General features: G+C 37.1%; 1 protein-coding gene and 1 pseudogene across 1 annotated transcript; both read right to left on the bottom strand.

Moving 5' to 3' along the window:
* Positions 1–11,135: 11,135 nt before the first annotated feature.
* Positions 11,136–14,104, bottom strand: LOC116143706 (annotated as a pseudogene).
* A 5,100-nt stretch (positions 14,105–19,204) lies between these two features.
* LOC116143794 (hevamine-A-like) lies at positions 19,205–20,168 on the bottom strand. The gene has a single exon (XM_031429251.1). It carries the CDS (start codon positions 20,131–20,133, stop codon positions 19,237–19,239), a length of 897 nt encoding a protein of 298 aa, XP_031285111.1. The 5' UTR covers positions 20,134–20,168; the 3' UTR covers positions 19,205–19,236.
* Between the last annotated feature and the right edge of the window lie 430 nt (positions 20,169–20,598).

The raw sequence follows: 20,598 nt of genomic DNA, 5'->3' as shown, positions 1-20,598 counted from the left end.
CATTATTATTGCAATATGTTTGATATATGTCCTTGATGGTAGACCGTGACAGGTATCAAGTGTTTCAAATCTTGATAGTGAGAACCTATGGCACATTAGTGGCCATTCTAGAAACTCTGTAGCCCCATATTATTCTGATAAGGGCACAGATAAACGGTAAGCTATCATAGTTTTGAACGACCCTGTCGAAAGGATGATTGACTCCCTTCAAGGTTGTTTGGTGACAACCTGGTGCAACACATGGGTGTTGTGTAGGCGATTACACCACAACAGTTCCTGGACTGACCCACCAGAGGATTCAATTGTGGTACCCCAGTGTCTATGGAACAATCCTCTAACGAATGGTGGTGCTGTGATCCTTAGACTTGAGATCACCGAAGCGCTTGTGCATCGATTGGTGTAGTTTGACACTACCAAGCAGTTCTTTTCAGAGCTGTCAATACGGTGGTGATTGGCTGCATCAAGGAGTGTCAAGACTATGGTGGATTGACAGAGATTCATCACTCCCGGTAGGGAGAAAGTTATCTCAGGCGCAATTCAGTATATGGCAATGACACAAAACTGTGGCCACAGTGGGATTGAGTTGTGCTCTATCAGTTTATAATACGGGTCATTGGTCCAGAAACTGAATAAATAATATCAAGAGTAACCGAAGGTTGACACTATTTCTATGCTTCTCTCGTCGAGATAACGATGATGAAAGATCGAATTGCACGGTAACCATCGTTACAGGTAGCTACTTTGCTGAATCCGAATCTATCGGGTGGCCATGATGCCTTGCTAGGGGCCAATCTTGGTCTGTGTATTAGTGAGACGATTAATTGGTGTTAATCGCGATACTATACACTGCCGATATGATGAGGATCTATGGGTCCACACATAGAGAACAATTTAGATCAAGAAGAAAGAAGGGTGTTTTCTCTTTTAAGGAGAAGGTATTTTGGTAATTTAATGCAATTAAATTTGCTGGGTCGTAGCCTTATTAATTTGTAGTCGTAGCCTTTATTTAATTGTTAGAAAATAAATAATGAAATTACGTTTAAAAGTGTGTTTGCACATATTTAAATATATATCATTATTGTTAAATGTATAGTATTTAAATATATATTAATTGATTTTAATTGAGATAATGATGAAAATAAAATAATCAAATTGGAGTGTTTGGCAACAGGGGCGTTTGGGTTGAAGCCCAAGCCTATTCCGTATGGGATTAGGGCAAATTGTTTTGACTATAAAGAAGTGTGTTAATTAAATGAGCGATTTTTCTTTAAAAAAAAAAAAAAAAAAAACGCACAACCCCATTTTACACTCCCAGCAGAAACCTTCTTGGCCTAAATCAATTCAATTTGATTTCTTTTCTCTTACTTGAAGCCAAAGAGGATTAGCAAATCCTCTTGGGTCTTTGAGATTGTCTTCGTGTGGACTACGTGGGTTCGATCCTAACTTGGATCGTAGCAAAACGTTCAAAGACAATCTGGTGGAGCCTCCAACGTGCGTTTGTTTCTCTTAACTCATGTTGAATATTTCTGCAGTTCTTATTTAATAAATTGTAAATTATACCCTTGATCTTGGCTCATGTAAATGATCCTGTTATATTAATTTTTTTTTTTTTTGTTTCCGCTGCATATACGGGACCGTTTACTAACACTCTCTTCATGAAAAAGGAGCTGCTAGGCATATGAGAGCTAGACAAACATTTTGAGCTTTATTATTTTCTCTCTATAAACAAAGCATTTATCCTTTTTTGTATGTCTTACAGGCAATATCAGAAAAGAGTCAGAATAATAAAATATGGAGTTAGGATTCACTTTAAGCATCCGACCACTATAAAATCTCTATTTCCAATCTTTTATTTATGTTTCTGCAAATATATATAATCTCAGCACCATAAACTCTTCTCATGAATCATTCATGTGTAATTTCTAAGAAAGCTTGCAATTTGCACGTGCGAGTCATTGGTATCAAAATCAAGCATCAACAGTTTGGCGCTAGAATGAGGGGGCATGATTCACATCAGCTCTCCATGTTTTTCCAGCAAGCCACAAAATCTGATGTTAACAGATGTGAAAATCTGAAGCCTGTTCTAGCTCAGAGCTCCCTAATCGCATGGTCATATCGCTGATCACACTCATTAGAGCTCTCGGATTGAGTGGTCAGATTGCAGATCACACGCATCTATTTCTCACATCGCACGGCCAGATAGCGATCGCATGTTCAAGCTTTTTGATCACGTGGTCAGATTGCTGATCGCATGCAACAAAGCTTTCGGATCGCATGGTCAGATCACAGATCACACCATCCGATTTTTCAAATGCGTGGCCAATCACAGATTCTCCCACTCAAATTTCTCTGATTGCATGGCCAGATCGTTGATCGCACGCTCAAGCTCTCAAATCGCGTGGTCAAATTGCAGATCGCACCGACAGCTATCAAAGCTCTTTGACCGCGTGGTTGAGTTATTATCGCACTTATCAAGCTCTCATCTTGTGGTCAGATCGCAGATCACACATATTCGATTTCCCATATCCGTGGCCAATCACACAAATCGCATGCTCAGATCTCTTCGATCACATGGCCAGATCACTGATTACACCATCAAAGCTCTCTGATCACGTGGTCAGATCACTTATCGCAGGGTCATATCGTTAGATCGCATGCATCCGATTACTCTGATCGAGTGGCCAAATCACAATCGCACGCATCAATCTCTCTGATCAAATGGCCAGATCGCTGATTGCATGCATTAGAGCTCTTAATCGGCGTTGAGATCACGCATCAGAGATCGCGCATTGAGATCACGCGTTTAGATCATTCAGATCGTGGTTTAAGATTATTGAGATGACGTGTTCAGGTCATTTAGATCGAGTGTTCAGATCGCTCAAATTCATAACGCATTGAGATTGTTAGATCACGTGTTCAGATCATTTAGATCGTGCTCTGAGCGGCATCGTGCTTCCGAGCACCTAGATCGTGCGTTCAAGATCATTAGAATCATGTGTTCAGATCATCAGATCATGCTTCAAGGTCGTTGAGATCATACGTTCATCATTCAGATCGCGTTTCAAGATCATTGAGTTACGCTTTCATTTCATTGATTGTGCGTTGAGATTGTTGAGATCATGCATTCAGATCATTTAGATCGCGCTTTCGAGGAGCCAGATCGCGCTTCCGAGTGCCTAGGTTGCTGATCTGGAGTTCTCAAGTCAAGCTTTGCACTTTCTGATCAAACTCCTTGTGTTTTCATATCAAGCTTCGATTTCTAATCGAACTTTTTGTGTTATATGCTTTCTAATCAACTTCTTGTGTTCTCAGATCGCAAAGAGCTCTCAAGCTCTCAGATCGCGAAGAGCTCTCGAGTTCTTAGATTAAAGCTCCTTGCGCTTCATATTGAGCTCCTTGTGCTCTCTGATCAAGCTATAAGCTCGCTCATTTGCTTGAGATCGCATGTTGTGGACTGTTGAGATCGCACACCTCAAGCTTTCAGGTCGAGCCCCTATCAGATCGCGATCAACCCCGAGCTCTCAAATCACAATCACTCTCAGCTTTGAGATTACGATAGCCGTCATGTTCTCAATTCTCACATCGCAGTCAGTCTTAGATCACGACCAAATGCCAGTGAGTCAGAAAAAAGCGTAGAAAACTCAAAACATGCCGAAACGATGGATTTCGGCCCCAAAAATTGTCCCATTGGGTTCCCCAATTAACAACATAAAGCTCAAACAAGCTTTCCGTGATATCTTACGGGCTCCAAAACTCCTCCCGAATTAAAAGTTACGGCTATTTTAATTTGGCTTGTCCATTTAAGGCCTCTAAGTCATGCATTTGGGCTTCTGGCGTCAGCTCTCTTCAGGAATTCATCTATTGATATTTTATGTTAGTTCTCAGATCTCGCTCAGCTTCGGATTGCTCCAAGCGCTCAGATCGCAGTCCTAACTCTCTGTACCCAATCACGCTAGCATGTTCAAGCTTTCAGTTCGAGACTGCAGCCTATAGTGCGACATCCATTAGATCTAGACATGAGTTTTTGAAGTGCAATTACGCACTCCAAATGGGGGGGGGGGGGGGGGTTGTGTGGTTGGGGGTTCACTTATGTGAGCACCACCAATCAAAGTTCAACAAGCACTTAAAGATAAGGTGGTATTAGTTGTCAAAAACCCAACCACTTCCAGAGATATTTTTATATCAATCCTATTCCATTTTAAGATAATTAGGAGTAGTCTCCACGTGTCAAGACACTTGCAAAATCACTTATTACATTGACCTCAAAGGTGTTTAAATGGGCACCTCTCTTCGTGAAAATAGAGCTAGCTAGGCTATGAGAACTAGAAAACATTTAAGTCTTATTATTTTCTCTCTGTAACAAAGCATTTCTCTATTTTGTACGCCTACAAGCATATCAGAAAAAGAGTCAGAGCAGTGATGTAGGATTCGCTTAAGCATCTGAACCACTATACAAATATCTCTCTTGCCAGTCTTTTATTTATGTTTCTACAAACATATATAATCTCAGCACCATAAACTCTTCTCATGAATCATTCACGTGTAATTTCTAAGAACAGCTTAGCACTTTGCATGTGCTGAGTCGTTGGTGTCAAAATCAAGCATCAACAATATATATATATATATATAGGTTAGTGTGAATTTAATGCTTTGTGTATTTGTAATTGTTTGCGGGGTTTTGTTGTGTGTGGGTATAGATTAATCATTCATAGGAGTGTGTTTGTGTGTTAAAAATTCTCATAAATGTGTTAAATGTTTTACTTATTAAAGTAATATAACTCGAGTTTGTCCAACTGAAATTTGTGCTTGTACAAATTGTAAGTGACCGGAGATGAAAAGGAAGATTTGCAATTTTGTGAACAATGCCATGTTCAATTTGTTGATTCTCTAGTATGAAGATATCAAATGGGAGACATTAAATTGGATGCCCGGGTCTTTATCTTTTAAAGTAGAGTAAACAACTTTTTCCCAACCCAAATAATGGCTAAATGACACTTTTCCACCCATAAACTTTTAAAATATAATTTTATTACCTAAATTTATATTCCGTTTCTAATTTTGGCATCGTTGCGACCTCACACCATCACCATTCTCTTCTCCGATCATCACTCACCAAAACCTTTCAAACCCTACTCTTGCCAACCCACAAATCGCCGGCAATTGAGCGATTAAAGTTTGCGCAGCCGTCCCTCCCAAGTCAAATTCCGATCAATCCCAACCACTAAAATTCAACCTTCCACCGCTAAAAGACTCATCAGTCTACCTTCTTTAAAAGCCCCAACAATCTGGATTGGCTTTACTCTCTGTTTGCTGCTAGAATATAAATTTGGGTAGTAAAATGGTATTTTAAAAGTGTATATGGGAAAGTGTCATTAAACCACTATTTTGATGGAAAAAAGTCATTAACGCTTTAAAGTATCGGTGATATTGTCTCTATTAATAATATTTAATTATCAAATTTGGGCACTACAAAAATCATACTAAAATTATCTTCTCTTCTAAAACCTTACTTCCTCTTACACCATTCATTAATAATTTTTTAATGGGAGCCATTTATCAAAATCATCATTGCACATATCGTCTAAAAGTATTAAATATTTTTTCTCATTCTTTATTAGGCATCGGAGTGCTTTTTGCAATTCCTCCGTTTGAGGTTCCCTATGTCATCCATTGGAAATTTAGTGATTTTCCATAAAAACTTTTTTCAAATCAAAAGTAGTGGAGACATTTACCTACCTTCTTAAATCAAAATGTTAATTTTTTTCAACATTCGCGTCATTATAAGCAAGTTGAACCAATGTGCTTTTAGCTACTCCAACTATTGGAGTGATTGAAACATTATCATCATCATTTGAATCCAATAAAAATTTATAATTTTATTTTATTTTCTTCATCCCTCCCAATAACGGTTTCTTCGGAAACAAAAGAGTGTCTTTCTCTTTCAATGTTAAACTTTTTTTTCATCATGTTGCTCCTTGAGGTGGAACTTGCTATCATTTTTAACCTCATCGAGTACTCTCTCCCTAACAATTTTTAATTTTTAATTTTATGAGCCATTTGATGATCATGTGATTNTTTAATTAAATAATTAGAAATTTAATTAATTATAACATTATATTATAAATGTATAGTATGATTACTTAATTAATTATAACATTACATTATAATTAAATAATTGCTTAATTAATTACAACATTACTATATTACATTATAAACATTAATAATTTATAAGATTAAATTTACTACATTAGTATTTAGTAGTGGGAGAATCAAAGAAGTTGGTAACAGTTTCTAACTTTCTATATTGTTGTTTGTTTAAATGATTTTGGTGAAGTTATTTGATATGAATTGTGATGAATAATTGTTTGTGTTTTGGTTTTAATTGAGGAATTTTATGTGAATTGTGATTAATTGATTGAATTCAAGTATTGCCTAGAGATTAGAGGATTTATGAGTTACATTGGACACAAATAAATGAGTAATCAAATTTTATTAGGGGTGTATTTGTAAACTTTTAAGGTATTTTTATCATTTTTTAAACTAATAGGGGGTAATTGATTTTTTATAGGGTACCCGAGAAAGGAACCAGAACCTACATTTTAGGTTCTGGTTCCTTGAATTTAAGAACCTATACTGTGCAGTTCTAGTTCCGGTTCCTTTTTTTGGGAACCTGTATTGTGCAGTTCTGGTTCCGATTCCCTCGAAAAATGTAGGGTACCCGGAACGCTCACCTCTACTAAAAAATATGCAAAATTCATACCTTGACAACTGATCTCAATTATACTTAAATACCCAAAAGAGTCATAAGTGAAAAAGGAAAGAAAAACTGATAAAAACGCCCTAATAGTTTCCGCCACAACCCTAGCCGTGGCCAAATTTAAGTCACCATAGCCTAGGCCGTGGTGATTCCTGGTCTCTTTGTTTTCTCTTTGTTCCACCACCATGGCCATGGTGAACTACTAAGGCATGGTTGTGGCCTTCAAGAATGTTAGGTAATCTCAATTCTTCAAGCTTTAAGTCCCAATTTCATTCCAATACTCCAATATACTCAATCAAAGCCTGAAAAACACAAAAGTTATCCAAATCAATAGGTAACCATTCATATCTCAAACTTAACAAAAACAAACATCAAAACAAAGGAAACAAATGAGAAGTTAACTAAACTAACATCAAAATAGCCCTAAAAACACTCAAATTATGCAACTTATCAGTGGTGTTTGCCGTATGCACTCCGACGCTCAAGTCAGCAAGGTTGAGGGAGGCTAATTTAGTAAGGGTTAGGGAGAGAAAAGGTTACTGAAAGTCTAGTCGGAGACTGTAACTACGACTGTAATGCCAAGTTCTCAAGAGTAGGAACTCCGGGGTCTGAAGGTGTAATCTGTCTATCCCTTGTGAGAGGGCTAACCTCTGTTTAAATAGTGACTGCTGGGTCTTCGAATCCTGGTGGGACAGGGAGTCCTTGCAGTTGTGGTTTTATGAAAGAGTGGAGCCTTTGGCTCCCTTACCTCAGTAGGAAAAGGAGTCCCAGCGTGTCTAGGATACAGATCATAGATGAATTAGGGTAGTGATTGACCTCTTTAGTAGAGTTCAGATAGTACCGGAGTGTGTAGGCGACTCTGGGCTCCAAGTAGATCTTAAGTCCATAAGGTGTTCTAGGATCAGAGGGCCTGGGCCAGGATAAGCTAGCAATGAGGCCTAAACGAATCAGGCCTCTGCTGATTGGGTCCAAATGGTGAGCAACTGGGTAGGCGTATCGAACGGGCCTAATCTACAGAACTCTGTTATGGGCCTAATCGGAATTGGGCCCTAGCTTTCATCTTTGTTGAAGGTGTCTTCGTCTTTGGGCCTATTTGGGTCGAGGACATTTTTTGGCCTTATCAATCATACTCATCATCGTCATCCTTATTGTCATTGTCATTGTCATTGTCATTGTCATTGTCATTGTCATTGTCATCGTCATCGTCATCGTCATGGTCGTCGTCATCGTCATCGTCATCGTCATCGTCGTCGTCGTCGTCGTCGTCATCGTCATCTTCATCGTCATCGTCATCGTCATCGTCATCGTCATCGTCATCGTCATCGTCATTATTATCATCATCATCATCATCATCATTATTATTATTATTACTACTATTATCATCATCATCATCATTATTATGATTATCATCATCATCATCATCATCATCATTATTATTATTATTATTATTATTATTATTATTATTATCATTATCATTATTATTATTATCATCATCATCATTGTAAAACCCCTCCCTAGTCGGGTATTTCCTAAGTATCCCTTGGCCATTGAGAACCAAGAAAACGCACGCCTAGGAAAGAAATTTATTTTAAAAATGCTATTTAAAGAATAAACTTGTAGTTTAAAAACATATATTTTCTTTTTTCTAAACTATAGTAAGTTCATTGTACAAGTTAAATAATATAGTTTCCTTTCTTGGAGAAAATTATGAAATCCATAGTAATACTTACTCGAACATACACACTTTTACAATTTTTACTAGTAATTTGATTTCCTTTATTAACACAAACATATTTACTCCGTTATAGAACATGGACATATTTACTGCTTTATGAAATATGAACATAATTACTACACTAAATACTAGCAAAACCATTCAATAGTCATCATTAAAACATCCCTTCATGCTCATAAAGTCCCTCAGAATCCTCTCCCAGCTTCATGCCTTAATTCTTACTTGTGAAACATTTTAAAACATTTCGTGGGGTGAACGCTAATCGCTCAGTAAGAGAATATTGCCATTTATAAACTATTAAGGTTCATTATACAAGTATATTACTCAGGACCTTACCTACCTACGGGACATAACCTTCATTCATTGACATTAACAAGTTCATAAAACATGTCATACACTTTTGACTTTACTCATAAACATAAGTCATAACATAACCATACATAATATAACATAGAACATATATGACTTATGCAATATTCATAAACATGGCATGCCTATTTCTTTTGTCTTTGTATTTGATGTTTTCATTAGTCTTTATTATCCGATCGGATTCATTTGAATCATTACCTTGTTCTTGGTCGTCACCTCAAAGGACTCATGGTTTCCACAAAGATTCCATTCATCTGATCTTGGTTTATACCTCAAGAGACTCATGGAATTCATTCTTTAACATTTCATAAATTCGTTCATAAGTCAACTAAATAAGCTATATGCATTACCATTATGAATGCAAACATATGGAATAACATCTCCCATGCTCAATCAACTATTCATTCATTTAACATGTACCCTTGGCCAATTGCACAACTCATCAATCAATTTAGTAAAACTCCATGACATGGATATTCTCCTACTAAATTCCTTAACTTAATTTGTTCGATTTCTCATACAATACAAGGAATTTCAATAGTAAGATTATTCAGGGGTTTATTAGAATTAAAAAAAATGGGAATTTCCATTAAGAAGGTGGATGCCATATAGTTCGTCACTTTTCAAGCAAGTTTTCCCTCATCTTCCAATTCGAATTGATTTCTAGCTATAACATAAAAGTTTTAGGTCTATTTCTCAAATTTTTAATACTTCAAGAATCAACTCAATCAGACTTCTATAGCTTCAGGTATGACCGATTCAGTGAAGCATGTACAGTATAAGTCTTAAAAAGCCAAATCCAAATTCTATTCATTTTAACCATGTCACCTCCATTTGCACATTCATATCATTTTTCATATCATTCTAAGTATAAAAGGCCATAAAAACCTCCCTTTTTACAGAACCAGAAAGTGCCAAAACATTGTCCAACTATAAATCTCTTAATTGGCATAATCATCCTCCATATGCAGACATACACCAATCAACACACCAATTTAAACAATCCATAACCAAAACATAGCATCACACTCATATTAACATAAATAAATATAAGTTTCATAAACCCTAGGTATTATCAATTGTAGTCATAAGGGAGATTTTTTCCTTGCCTTAGTATTCAAAGCACAAAGACACTCCTCCTTAGCTCCAAAGGTTCACCCTTTCTACCTTACACACATAACCACTTATGAATTTCTTTTTTAACTAAAAATCAGAACAACTAGGGTTTTGAAACTCACCTTAAACCCTGAAATTGAAGTTCTTTAAGTGTGGATGGTGATCTCCTTTAAAATTCAACTTGCCATCTATGAATTTTAGAGAGAGAGCTTGAATTTAACCTTTAATGGAGGAAATGGACTTGAAGAAGAGAGTTTGATATTCTAAGAGTGTTGGCCGACTTACCCAAGGAATCTTTATAAATATTTCATTTTTTTTTAATTCCCAAATGGGATTGGCCATCAAAGTTAGAGATGGGTCATTTGGTATAATTTTGTATATAAGGCATTTTGGTCATTTCTATTACAACATATGATTAGCACTCATTTAATGCCATTTGACTTCTTTAAAACACTTAGTAATTAAGCAATCCCATTAGGTAAATGACTAATTTACCCTTGGTGCACTTTTATGGATACTTAATTCATATGGATTTGTATGAAAAGACCATTATACCCTTGGTTACCGTTACGCCATCTAACCATATCAATCAACTTTATGACCATTCTACCCTCATTTCTCTTCAATGCATCACCCCTTACACTTTGTAATGGCACATCTCGAAATACTGTTAAATGGACCATTTAACCCTTCCATTCAAAAAAAGAAATTACTGAAAGGTAAATTTCATACCTTTGAGCATCAGAATATCACGCAGGATTTACAATTATCACATCAAGATTATTTATTTGATTTAGTATCGTTATTTTGAAAACTTATGGGAATCATTGTTGATTATGGAGTTTGATTACTAGCGTAGGACATATACTCAAATACTAAATTCCATAAATTACTCACATAACTAAATTCTACATACGTTACTCAAATATTAAGTTCCATGCATTACTTGAATAACTAAGGGGAGTTTGGGTAACTATTTATGATACTATTGTGTCTATTTTTAGGAATAGTCATTTGTTTTATTAGTCAGGGAATTATACGTAATAAATTTGATTCTTACATATTTGACCATTCGGCTTGTGGTCTCTGCCATCACACATAATCCAAAACACAGAGGGAATGAAAAAACTCATTCACACATCGCTTTTAATGGAAAACTTACCCACTTTGATCATCATAGTACTTAGACCAAAGCATTACACCCCATACTTTTCAGAACTTTTGATGGCTGGAAGTACTGTGGAAGTTAAATCAGTTGTCGGAATGAATCCCCTTCCAGCTGCAGCTGGAGCACAGGAAGTCCTAAAATTTTGGTTGCTGGAATATCAGAAGTCCATTGTTTCCATGCATCTTCTAGTTTCTATATTACCAGATGTGTATTGGTATGGAGGGTTGTTATAATTTGGACCCAAACATAATCAAACAATCCCGTTTTGAAGGGCACCTCCAACCCAACGTCAGGATAAGGACACTGTGGAGCTGCGGTTAAGTATACTTTTTTACCGTTTTTGCCGTACCCAGAAAGTACCTTGCAAGATCGTCCAGTAATGGTTTGGTTCCTCCTTCAATATCGAAATCGCATCCCATCCAAAAAAGCGTCACCGAAGGGCGATCCGATGATTTCCTCCCAAGAAGTTGTTCCGAGATAAATTGCAACTTGTCTAGCATCCTCAGAGGAGGTAAGGTAGTAGCTCCCTGCACGTCCTCCAATTGAGACATTACTTTAATTCCTTCAGCTTGACAATATTTTTATGTCAGAGCTGAGTTTAGTGCAGCCCTTAACGGATGGATCGCAGTGACCACAAGATTGAGTGTGGGATCTGACCATTCCCAAACGTTGGAAGAAAAGCTATGTTCACAAAGTCATAGTTAACTGTGGCACAAGTCTCTGCCAAGGTACCTTCATTCCCATTCTGGCCCCATAGATGGCAATTCCACCAGCATCAATACCTGTCACGAGAACTAGACTTGCAGTGAAAAGCCAATGCTATAGAATTTGATGCCATTCTTTACGATGGCTTTTTAACTATTTACTTCACTAACATTTTCTTCTTCTGTGCTCAAAGTGTTTGAAGAAGAATGTTTTTTAGGACAAACACACCACTTAATTGGCCATAATTCTGTTCTAGTGCATAAATTAGATTCATCTACCACATAAAAATTTGTTTCCTTTATACGGCTTGTTCGAATCAAGATATCCATGGCTCTTTAGTTATATATCAATGCATTTAGCTTACAAGATATATGATCTGTCTACTATTGTGTACTGCTGTTTGGTGATCTTATAATTGTCTCTCTAATGGAATTAATTGCCTCCTGTTTTTGGTCTCTCAATTGTCTGTTTCGCTCGAATTGCTTATTCATAGACATATTACATCAACCATGACTCAGTGGCGGCAAAATACAAACGCAGAATTATGAATGGATAAGAACCTAATCATATTTTTAGAATCAGCAACCAATTTTATGGTCTTTAGCTCAGCGTGTCGGTCATGCAACACTTATTCAATATTTTGTGAAAGCCTTAAAGGCAGAGCGATAAAATAAATATAGCCTGTTTGACATTAGGAGACAAGTAATGTACTCTGTACTGGACTTCAACTTATTAAAAAACTTCCACGGAAAGTTCTCAGAAATTGGATTGGAAACTTCATTAATAGAGCTTGTATTAGATGTTTGATATCCTGCCATAGCAACGTATTGATTAATTGAAACCAAATATTTATTAGAAGATACTAAAAAAATTCCATGTTTAGATTGTGTTGGCCTAATTTAAGCAGCATATTTGAACATTTCTACTTTCTATGACATCTTCTTTGTCTCTTAGCTCCTGTTCGCTTCTGCGATTACAACTTATAATTTGTTTGATCTTTCTTTTTCTTAGTACATTTCGTTCTTGACACTCAAAATTAAATTTCAAAACATCGATATCATATTGTTTATAACCCAAGCCTAATTAATCAATTTGCAACACAAACAACCACACCCAGATTCAAGATCAAAAAACACACCACAATCAAGGCACGAATTCACCGTGGTTCGTCTATCCAATTTTGGATAGACTACATCCACGTTGAGCTCCGAAATACAATACTCACAGCACTAAAATTATCCAACAATTACAAGAAGAAACCATACAAATCTGCCGAACAGACAACAACTCAACTTAGGCCTATTCGCTCAAGAAACTCTCTACAATCTGCAGAAACAGAGGACTAAACCAGCTTCAAGAAGGAAACACAACCTCTCTCTAATCTACCCAGATTATTCCCAGAAAGCCTCAACAATACCCAACCCTAGTTGCTCTCTAATTTTCGCACGAACCCTAACTTTCTGATTTGAAAATTGCGGTTCTACACAACACTGTTGCTATTCTTTTATATGCCCATACAGCAAATATCAGCCCTTGGATCTGTCTTGATCTGACAGCCAAGATTCCTTCAATTAACTTAAATGAACGACCCCGTTTTTGGCTTCACAATATTTTCAGTCACCACCTTGAAGCTAACCTCTTCCTTTCATTTATTTTCCTTTCTTCTTTTCATTGCTGGACTTCTTTTTAGTGTAGTAAGCTATCCCATATTTCTTCTCACTCTAGAGAAAGTGTCTATCTGAGTGGAACAAGGTCAAGCAGTGCTTGAAACTTGGTTGTGTCACTATTTTGGTTCCCATGTCTGCTGGATTCTCTTCATAGGCACCTTCAAGAGTTAATTTCTCCCTTTGCAATCAGGTCTCTGACAAGTGATGCCTGACATCCACATGTTTTGTTCGTTCGTGATACAATGGGTCCTTAGTCAGGTGGATGGCACTCTGACTGTCGGAGTAATTATCGCTGTGCCATTCAACAGATCAGCTTCTTTCAAAATTCCTTGCAACCATGTTGCTTCCTTGAATGCATCTGAAACTGCCACGTTCTCTGCTTCTAGTGGAAGTGCACTAGTTGTTGCAACTGTGCTTTCCAGCTACCACAGTTGCCTTCCAGTGTAAGTAATAGCAGTTGTGGACTTCCTAGAGTCCTCGATCACCTCAAAATCTGCATCTACACACCTAACCAGATCAAGTGATGCATATCTTTTATAGAAAATTAAACCAATCTGAACAGTGCCATTAATGTACTCAACAACCATTTTAAAGCATTCCAATGTTCATTTCCGATTTGACTGAACCTGCTTAATGAGTATTGCATATGCTAAATCAGTCTGGTGGATATCATGAATACATTACAGAACCTATGGCATTAGAATAAGGGACATTCTCTATTTTCAGCCATCTGAATCTTTTTGGGGATTGTGGCTTACAAGTATGAAATGGTTTGCTAAGGGCATTGTCACTGCTTTGGATTCTCCATACCAAATTTTTGAAACATTTCTGTAAGTATAAGGATTGATGGAGTTTAAGGGTATTTGCACTTCTATCTCTATCAATCATCATTCCTAGTATTTTCTTTGCCTTCCCTAAGTCCTTATATCAAATTCAGTATTTAATTTGGCCTTTAAAGCATTAATTTGAGACATGGACTTACTAATTATTAACATGTCATCTACATATAACAGAAGATAGATTGGCATGTTATTCATACAGGCAAAATAGAAACAGTTGTCATACATGCTTCTAATGAATCCATTTCCTATTATGAATGCATCAAACCTCTTGTACCATTGTCTAGGGGACTGTTTAAGTCCATACAGAGATTTATTCAGTAAGCATACATAATCAGACAGTTTTTTATCCTTAAAACCTAAGGGTTGACTCATGAATATTTTCTCATCCAACTCACCATGCAAGAAAGCAGTTTTAACATCCAATTGTTCTATCTCTAAATCATATTAAACAACAAATGCTAACATGAATCTAATAGTTTTAAATTTAACTACTGGAGAAAATATTTCAGTGAAATCAATACCTGCCCTCTGAGTGTAGCCCTTAGCCACTAACCTTGCTTTGAATCTTGGTGGATCAGATTCATTTATCCCTTCTTTCAGTTTGTACAGCCATCAGCATTCCAACAATTTTTGATTGTTTGGCTTTGGAACTAGTGTCCAGATTTTGTTTGAGTGCAATGATTCCATCTCTTCTTCCATAGCAGCCACCCATTCTTTTCTGTCCCTTGAACTCATTGCCTTATCATAGGTGTTAGGTTCTGATCGATGCACCTCTAAACCAACCAGGAGTGCTGTATAGATTAGGTTAGCATAGCTGTACCTTGCAAGAGGTCTGATCTCCCTCCTGACTCTGTCTCTGTCTCTGGCTAACTGATATTGGGCCAGATTACCATACTGATCCACTTCAGCATTGTCAGGAGGGTGATCTTCATCCTCCTGCTCTTGAGTTTGTTGTGGCTGATCTTCAAGTGGATCAGTCTTATTTATTTGGATGTAATGATCAGGATTTGTTTCAGGCTCCACCTCAAACTGAGTTGTCCTAGTTTGTCCAGAAGTTTCAGAATCTTCTTGTGAGCTACCTGCACTGTTAGTACTAGATTTGCAAGCAAAATCAGTTTCATTGAAAATCACATCCCTACTAACAATTACCCTTACCCCTGGGGCAGCCTTTTCCCACAGCCTATAACCTTTAGTTCCCTCTTGATATCCTAAAAAAACACACTTAAGAGATCTTGGCTCTAACATTCCATCTCTGGTATATGCATATGCAGCACATCCAAAGACTCTTAGGTGTTCAAGAGATGGTCTCCTCCCAGACCATCTTTCTTCAGGGCACTTAAAGTCTATTGAGCTAGAAGGGCTTCTATTTATAAGATAGGCTGCTGTACCTAGTGCTTCCCCCCAAAAGGTTTTTGGTAGACTAGCTGTGAATAAGAGGCATCTAACCCTCTCTAGAAGGGTTTTATTCATTCTCTCAGCAACCCCATTTTGCTGAGGGGTTCCCCTAACTGTCCTATGCCTCAAAATTCCCTCTCCTACACAGTAAGAGTCAAACTCCAGGTTACAGAATTCTAAGCCATTGTCTGTCCTAAAGGTTTTCACCTTCTTATTAACTTGGTTTTCAACCAGGTTTTTCCAACCTTTAAACTTAGTTAAGGCTTCACCCTTGGACCTAAGAAGGTACACCCATACCTTTCTGCTATAATCATCCATAATGGAGAGGAAATAACAATTCCTTCCACGTGTCCTAACCCTTTCAGGACCCCAAAGGTCTGCATGCACATAATCTAACCCTTTTTCAGCGAGAATAGTTCCCTTTTGGAAACTCATTCTGTGCTATTTTCCCAACACACAGACAAAGTTAATTCAGATATGGATTCCTTACCAAAATAGCCTTGCTGGCTTAACACTGTCATACCTTTTTGGCCTATGTGGTCAAGTCTCAAATGCCATTTCTCTACAGTAGTCAGATTAGTATATAATAGAGCAGAGTTTACAGTGAATGCATAATGTTGACCACACAGAATGTACAGCCCATTTTGTTTGACTCCTTCAAGCAAAATTTCATTATTCTTATACACAACTATGGATCATTTTTTTGCCTTATAACTACATCCAGCTTCATCCAATGTTCCTAAGGAAATCAGGTTTTGTTTAAGGTCAGGTATATACCTTACTCTGGTTAACATTATGACTTTACCATTATTTAACCTAATGGTTATGTTTCCTATATCTTGAACCTTACAAGAGTGATTATTACCCATGAAAACAGTTTCTAACTCTCCTTTCCTAAGGTTTTGAAACCATTGGATGTTTGGGCTCATATGAAAGGTGCATCCCGAATCTAGAACCCATTCCTTACTGTTAGCTTGGTTTGAGACAGTGAGGGCTTCTGAAATTTCAATGCCAGTGCTAGTGCTAGCTAAATTACTCTCTGTATTGTGCTATTTTTGTTTCTTTATCCAATCATAGCAGTTCTTCTTAAGGTGGCCTAGTTTATTACAGTGAAAACACTTCCTAGTTTGTCCCTTAGACTTGTTATTCTTCCCTTTTTTCTTAGTCTTAGAGTTCATGTTGTGTTGGAAATTCTTGTTACTATCCCTTCCTAGTTGTCCAGGATCTGTCCTACTCTTGACAAACAAGTTATTTCCATTCCTTTTCTATATTTTGAAGTCCAATTCCCTAGATTTAGGCCAGCTATAATTAGGTCAACACTGGGAACTATCCCAGTGTATTGTAAAGCATTTTTCACCACTAAGTACTCATCAGGCAATGAATTTAACAGTATCATTGTCAAACTAGAATCTCCTAACTCCTGATCTGTACCTTTCAACACTAATGTCATCTTAAAAAACTCATCAATTTTTTCTTCTACAGACTTAGTAACATCCATTTTATAAGAGAATAAAGCTCCTTTAAGGAATGCCAAGTTTGGTGCAGACTGTAAGGAATAAAGGGATCTGAGTTTACCCCAGAGTGTGAGCGGTGTTTCCATGCCATCTACCTTTCGCAGGACTGCATCAGACAGATTCATTATGATTAGATTATAGGCTTCCTCATCCACTTCAGCCTTCTTTTTCAGTTTCTCTTCAGACCACTTCGTGGTGTCTTTTTCCAGAGCAAGCCCTACCTTATTATGTGAAAGGAGGGCCTTCATCTTCTTTTTCCATGTATTAAAATCGATCTTCTCATCGTATTGGGAGATCTCCATACGAGTAGTGCTCATTGTACTGTAATGACAAGGTAGGACAGTCTAAGGTGTACGTGGCGTTGTTATACCAGAGGTCGCCAAGTACTGCCAGGCATTTTTTAAGGCGGTTACTGGTTTTCCAGCCAAGATACCCTTAAACTTATCAAATAGGACGAAAGTGAACAGTACTACTACAGCCCCTGGGCAATACAAAGATTTCTCCCTGACTCGTGTTTGTGACTTAGACTAACCAATTCGACCAGATTCAGGAAGATTTGAAACCTTAAAGCTCTAGAAGCCTTTAATTCGAAAAACCCCCAAATCGTAACAAAACCCTAATTTTGATTTTGCACAAATTTCGTCAATCCCTTGTGTTTGTGACTTAATCTCACGAATTAATCCCAAGACTCAACAAGATTCGAAGTCCTAATGATCTAGAAACCTTTAAATCGAAAAACCCTCAAAAACTGACAAACCCTAGTTTTCGAATTTGTCAAGAATTAAACGATTTCTAAACCTAGATACACCTTAGAACTTTGGCTCTGATACCACTGTTATTATCCAAGCCTAATTAATCAATTCGCAACACAAACAAACACAACCAAGATTCAAGATAAAAAAAAACACACACACACAATCAAGGCACGAATTTACCATGGTTCGTCTATCCAATCTTGGATAGACTACATCCACGTTGAGCTTCGAAATATGGATACTCACAGCACTAAAAGATTATCCAACAATTACAAGAAGAAAACCATACAAATCTGCCGAAACAGAGCAATACTCAACTTAGGCCTATTCGCTCAAGAAACTCTCCACAACCTGCAAGAAACAGAGGACTAAACCAGCTTCAAGAAGGAAACACAACCCTCTCTCTAATCTACCCAGATTATTCCCAGAAAGCCTCAGCAAATACCCAACCCTAGTTGCTCTCTAATTTTTGCACAAACCCTAACTTTTCTGATTTGAAAATTGCGGCTCTACACAACACTGTTTCTATTCTTTTATATATGCCCATATTAGCAAATATCAGCCCTTGGATCTGTCTTGATCTGACGGCCAGGATTTCTTCAATTAACTTAAATGAAACGACCTGTTTTTGGCTTCACAATATTTTCAATATTGTTATTATTTTATTTTAATTCTATGTATATATAGTATTCCCTTTCTAGCTTTTCTCAAAAAATCCAAGAGCTTGCATTATCTTAATTACCAAGAGAAAAGAGCAATCATCAATCATGTTATTGTTGTTGCACATAATAATCTGGATATAAACTTAATATGAAACAGTTGAACTATTGATCTTGAACTTTCCTCCATTTAGTACTTCAATATTCTAACATTGAAACAATTTGCGGTTAAAATCATTTCCCTTGCATAGGAATAGTTCCCACTTAATATTGGCAATAATTGGGACGAAAATTATGTTCAATCTTATCCTACGAACAGGTATATATAAACAAACTTTTTTGTATGATGATTCTTTGACATTTAAGTTCTTCAAGTCTGTGTGCTAATTTTGAATCGATCGTTAGAAGGATCATTAGTGTCAAAACTTATTTTATGTGCGCAAACCAGATCAAGATTAACTTTAATTAAGAAAGCCAAGCAATTAAGAAGAAGAGCAACGAGATAAAATTTTAAGACCACTATATATATATATATAAAAGTTGAGTTTTTAGAATTAGACATAGTTCTTAATAGAAGAACTGTATCCACTTTGATCATCATAATACATAGACCATAGCATAACGCCGCCGTATTTGGAAGAACCCTTGATGACCGGAAGCACTTTTGATTTGAGATCAGCTACTGGAATGAAGCCACTACCTGCAGCCTCAGGAGATGCAGGTAATCCTAAGAAAATCTTGTTGGCAGGGATATCTGAAGTCCAAGCTTTCCATGCGTCTTTAAGGTTGCCAATATTTCCTGGAGTGTATTGACAAGGTGGGTTGTTATAGAATTGAACCCAGACATAATCAAAAACACCAGTCTTGAGAGCATTTCCTATCCAAGCATCAGGAAACGGGCATTGAGGAGCTGCTGATATGTAAACCTTCTTGCCTTTTTTGCTATATGCTGAGAGAAACCCTGCAAGCTCACCCCAATGTTGGTTGGTTCCTCCTTCAATATCAAAATCAATTCCATCCAAAACAGCGGCGCCAAGTGGACGAGACGACGATTGTCCCCCTAAGAAATTATTCCAAAGGTAAGTAGCAACACTCTTAGCATCTGCAGTGGAGGTAAGGGAGTAGCTACCGGAAGCACCTCCTAAAGAAAGAAGAACTTTGATGCCTTTTGCTTGACAAGATTTAATGTCAGAGCTCAACCCAGTACAACCATTGCTGTATGGATCACAATGACCAGCAAGGTTTATCATTGGGGTCTGCCCATTGCCAAAAGTTGCCAGAAAAGATAATATAACATATTCATAGTTTCCTGTGGCACAAGTCTCTTTCAGGGCGCCCTCGTTGCCATTTTGACCCCAATAGATGGCAATTCCACCAGCTTTAGAACCTATTGCTAGTAATAGCAATACCAAGGAGAAAAATGTCAATGAAATCGCTGATCGAAACGCCATTGCTAGCCAGAACCAATCACTCTATTATTTGTTTTGTTTGTGTGGTGAGTTATGATTAATGAGCGCTTGTGCATTTTATATACGAATCACTCTATTATGGTAATCACGTACGGCATCCACCAGAGTTGGATAATAGTAGCTTCACGCAGACGGAGTACGTTTTTTAATTAAGCACTCATTAATTTGAAAGTTGGTTTGTCCTCTTGCCTTTTGTTCATAACTCTCTTCACTGTCTTATTTGGTTACCATTTACGACTTTGTTTATGCAATAACACTAGTCTTACAAACACAAATACAAAGAGGGTTGTACAAAGTGACATGGCAGATAACGTGACAATGCCACATTAGTTTCCACATCATCACTTGCCACATCATCGTTAAATATTAATTTTTTATTCTAATTTTCTATTTCTTCTTCTCCCTTTTCATTTACTTCATCATTTCAAATTTCAAATTTTCAATCTT

This window comes from Pistacia vera, unplaced genomic scaffold (assembly GCF_008641045.1).
Source record: "Pistacia vera cultivar Batoury unplaced genomic scaffold, PisVer_v2 Contig432, whole genome shotgun sequence".
In the NCBI taxonomy this organism is placed as follows: domain Eukaryota; kingdom Viridiplantae; phylum Streptophyta; class Magnoliopsida; order Sapindales; family Anacardiaceae; genus Pistacia; species Pistacia vera.
The sequence above is the reverse complement of the archived record's forward strand: the minus strand, read 5'-3'. Positions and strand labels throughout refer to the sequence as shown.

Excerpts from the sequence above, each read along its gene's own strand:
- LOC116143794 (XM_031429251.1), bottom strand. The coding sequence starts at position 20,133 with ATGGCGTTTCGATCAGCGATTTCATTGACATTTTTCTCCTTGGTATTG.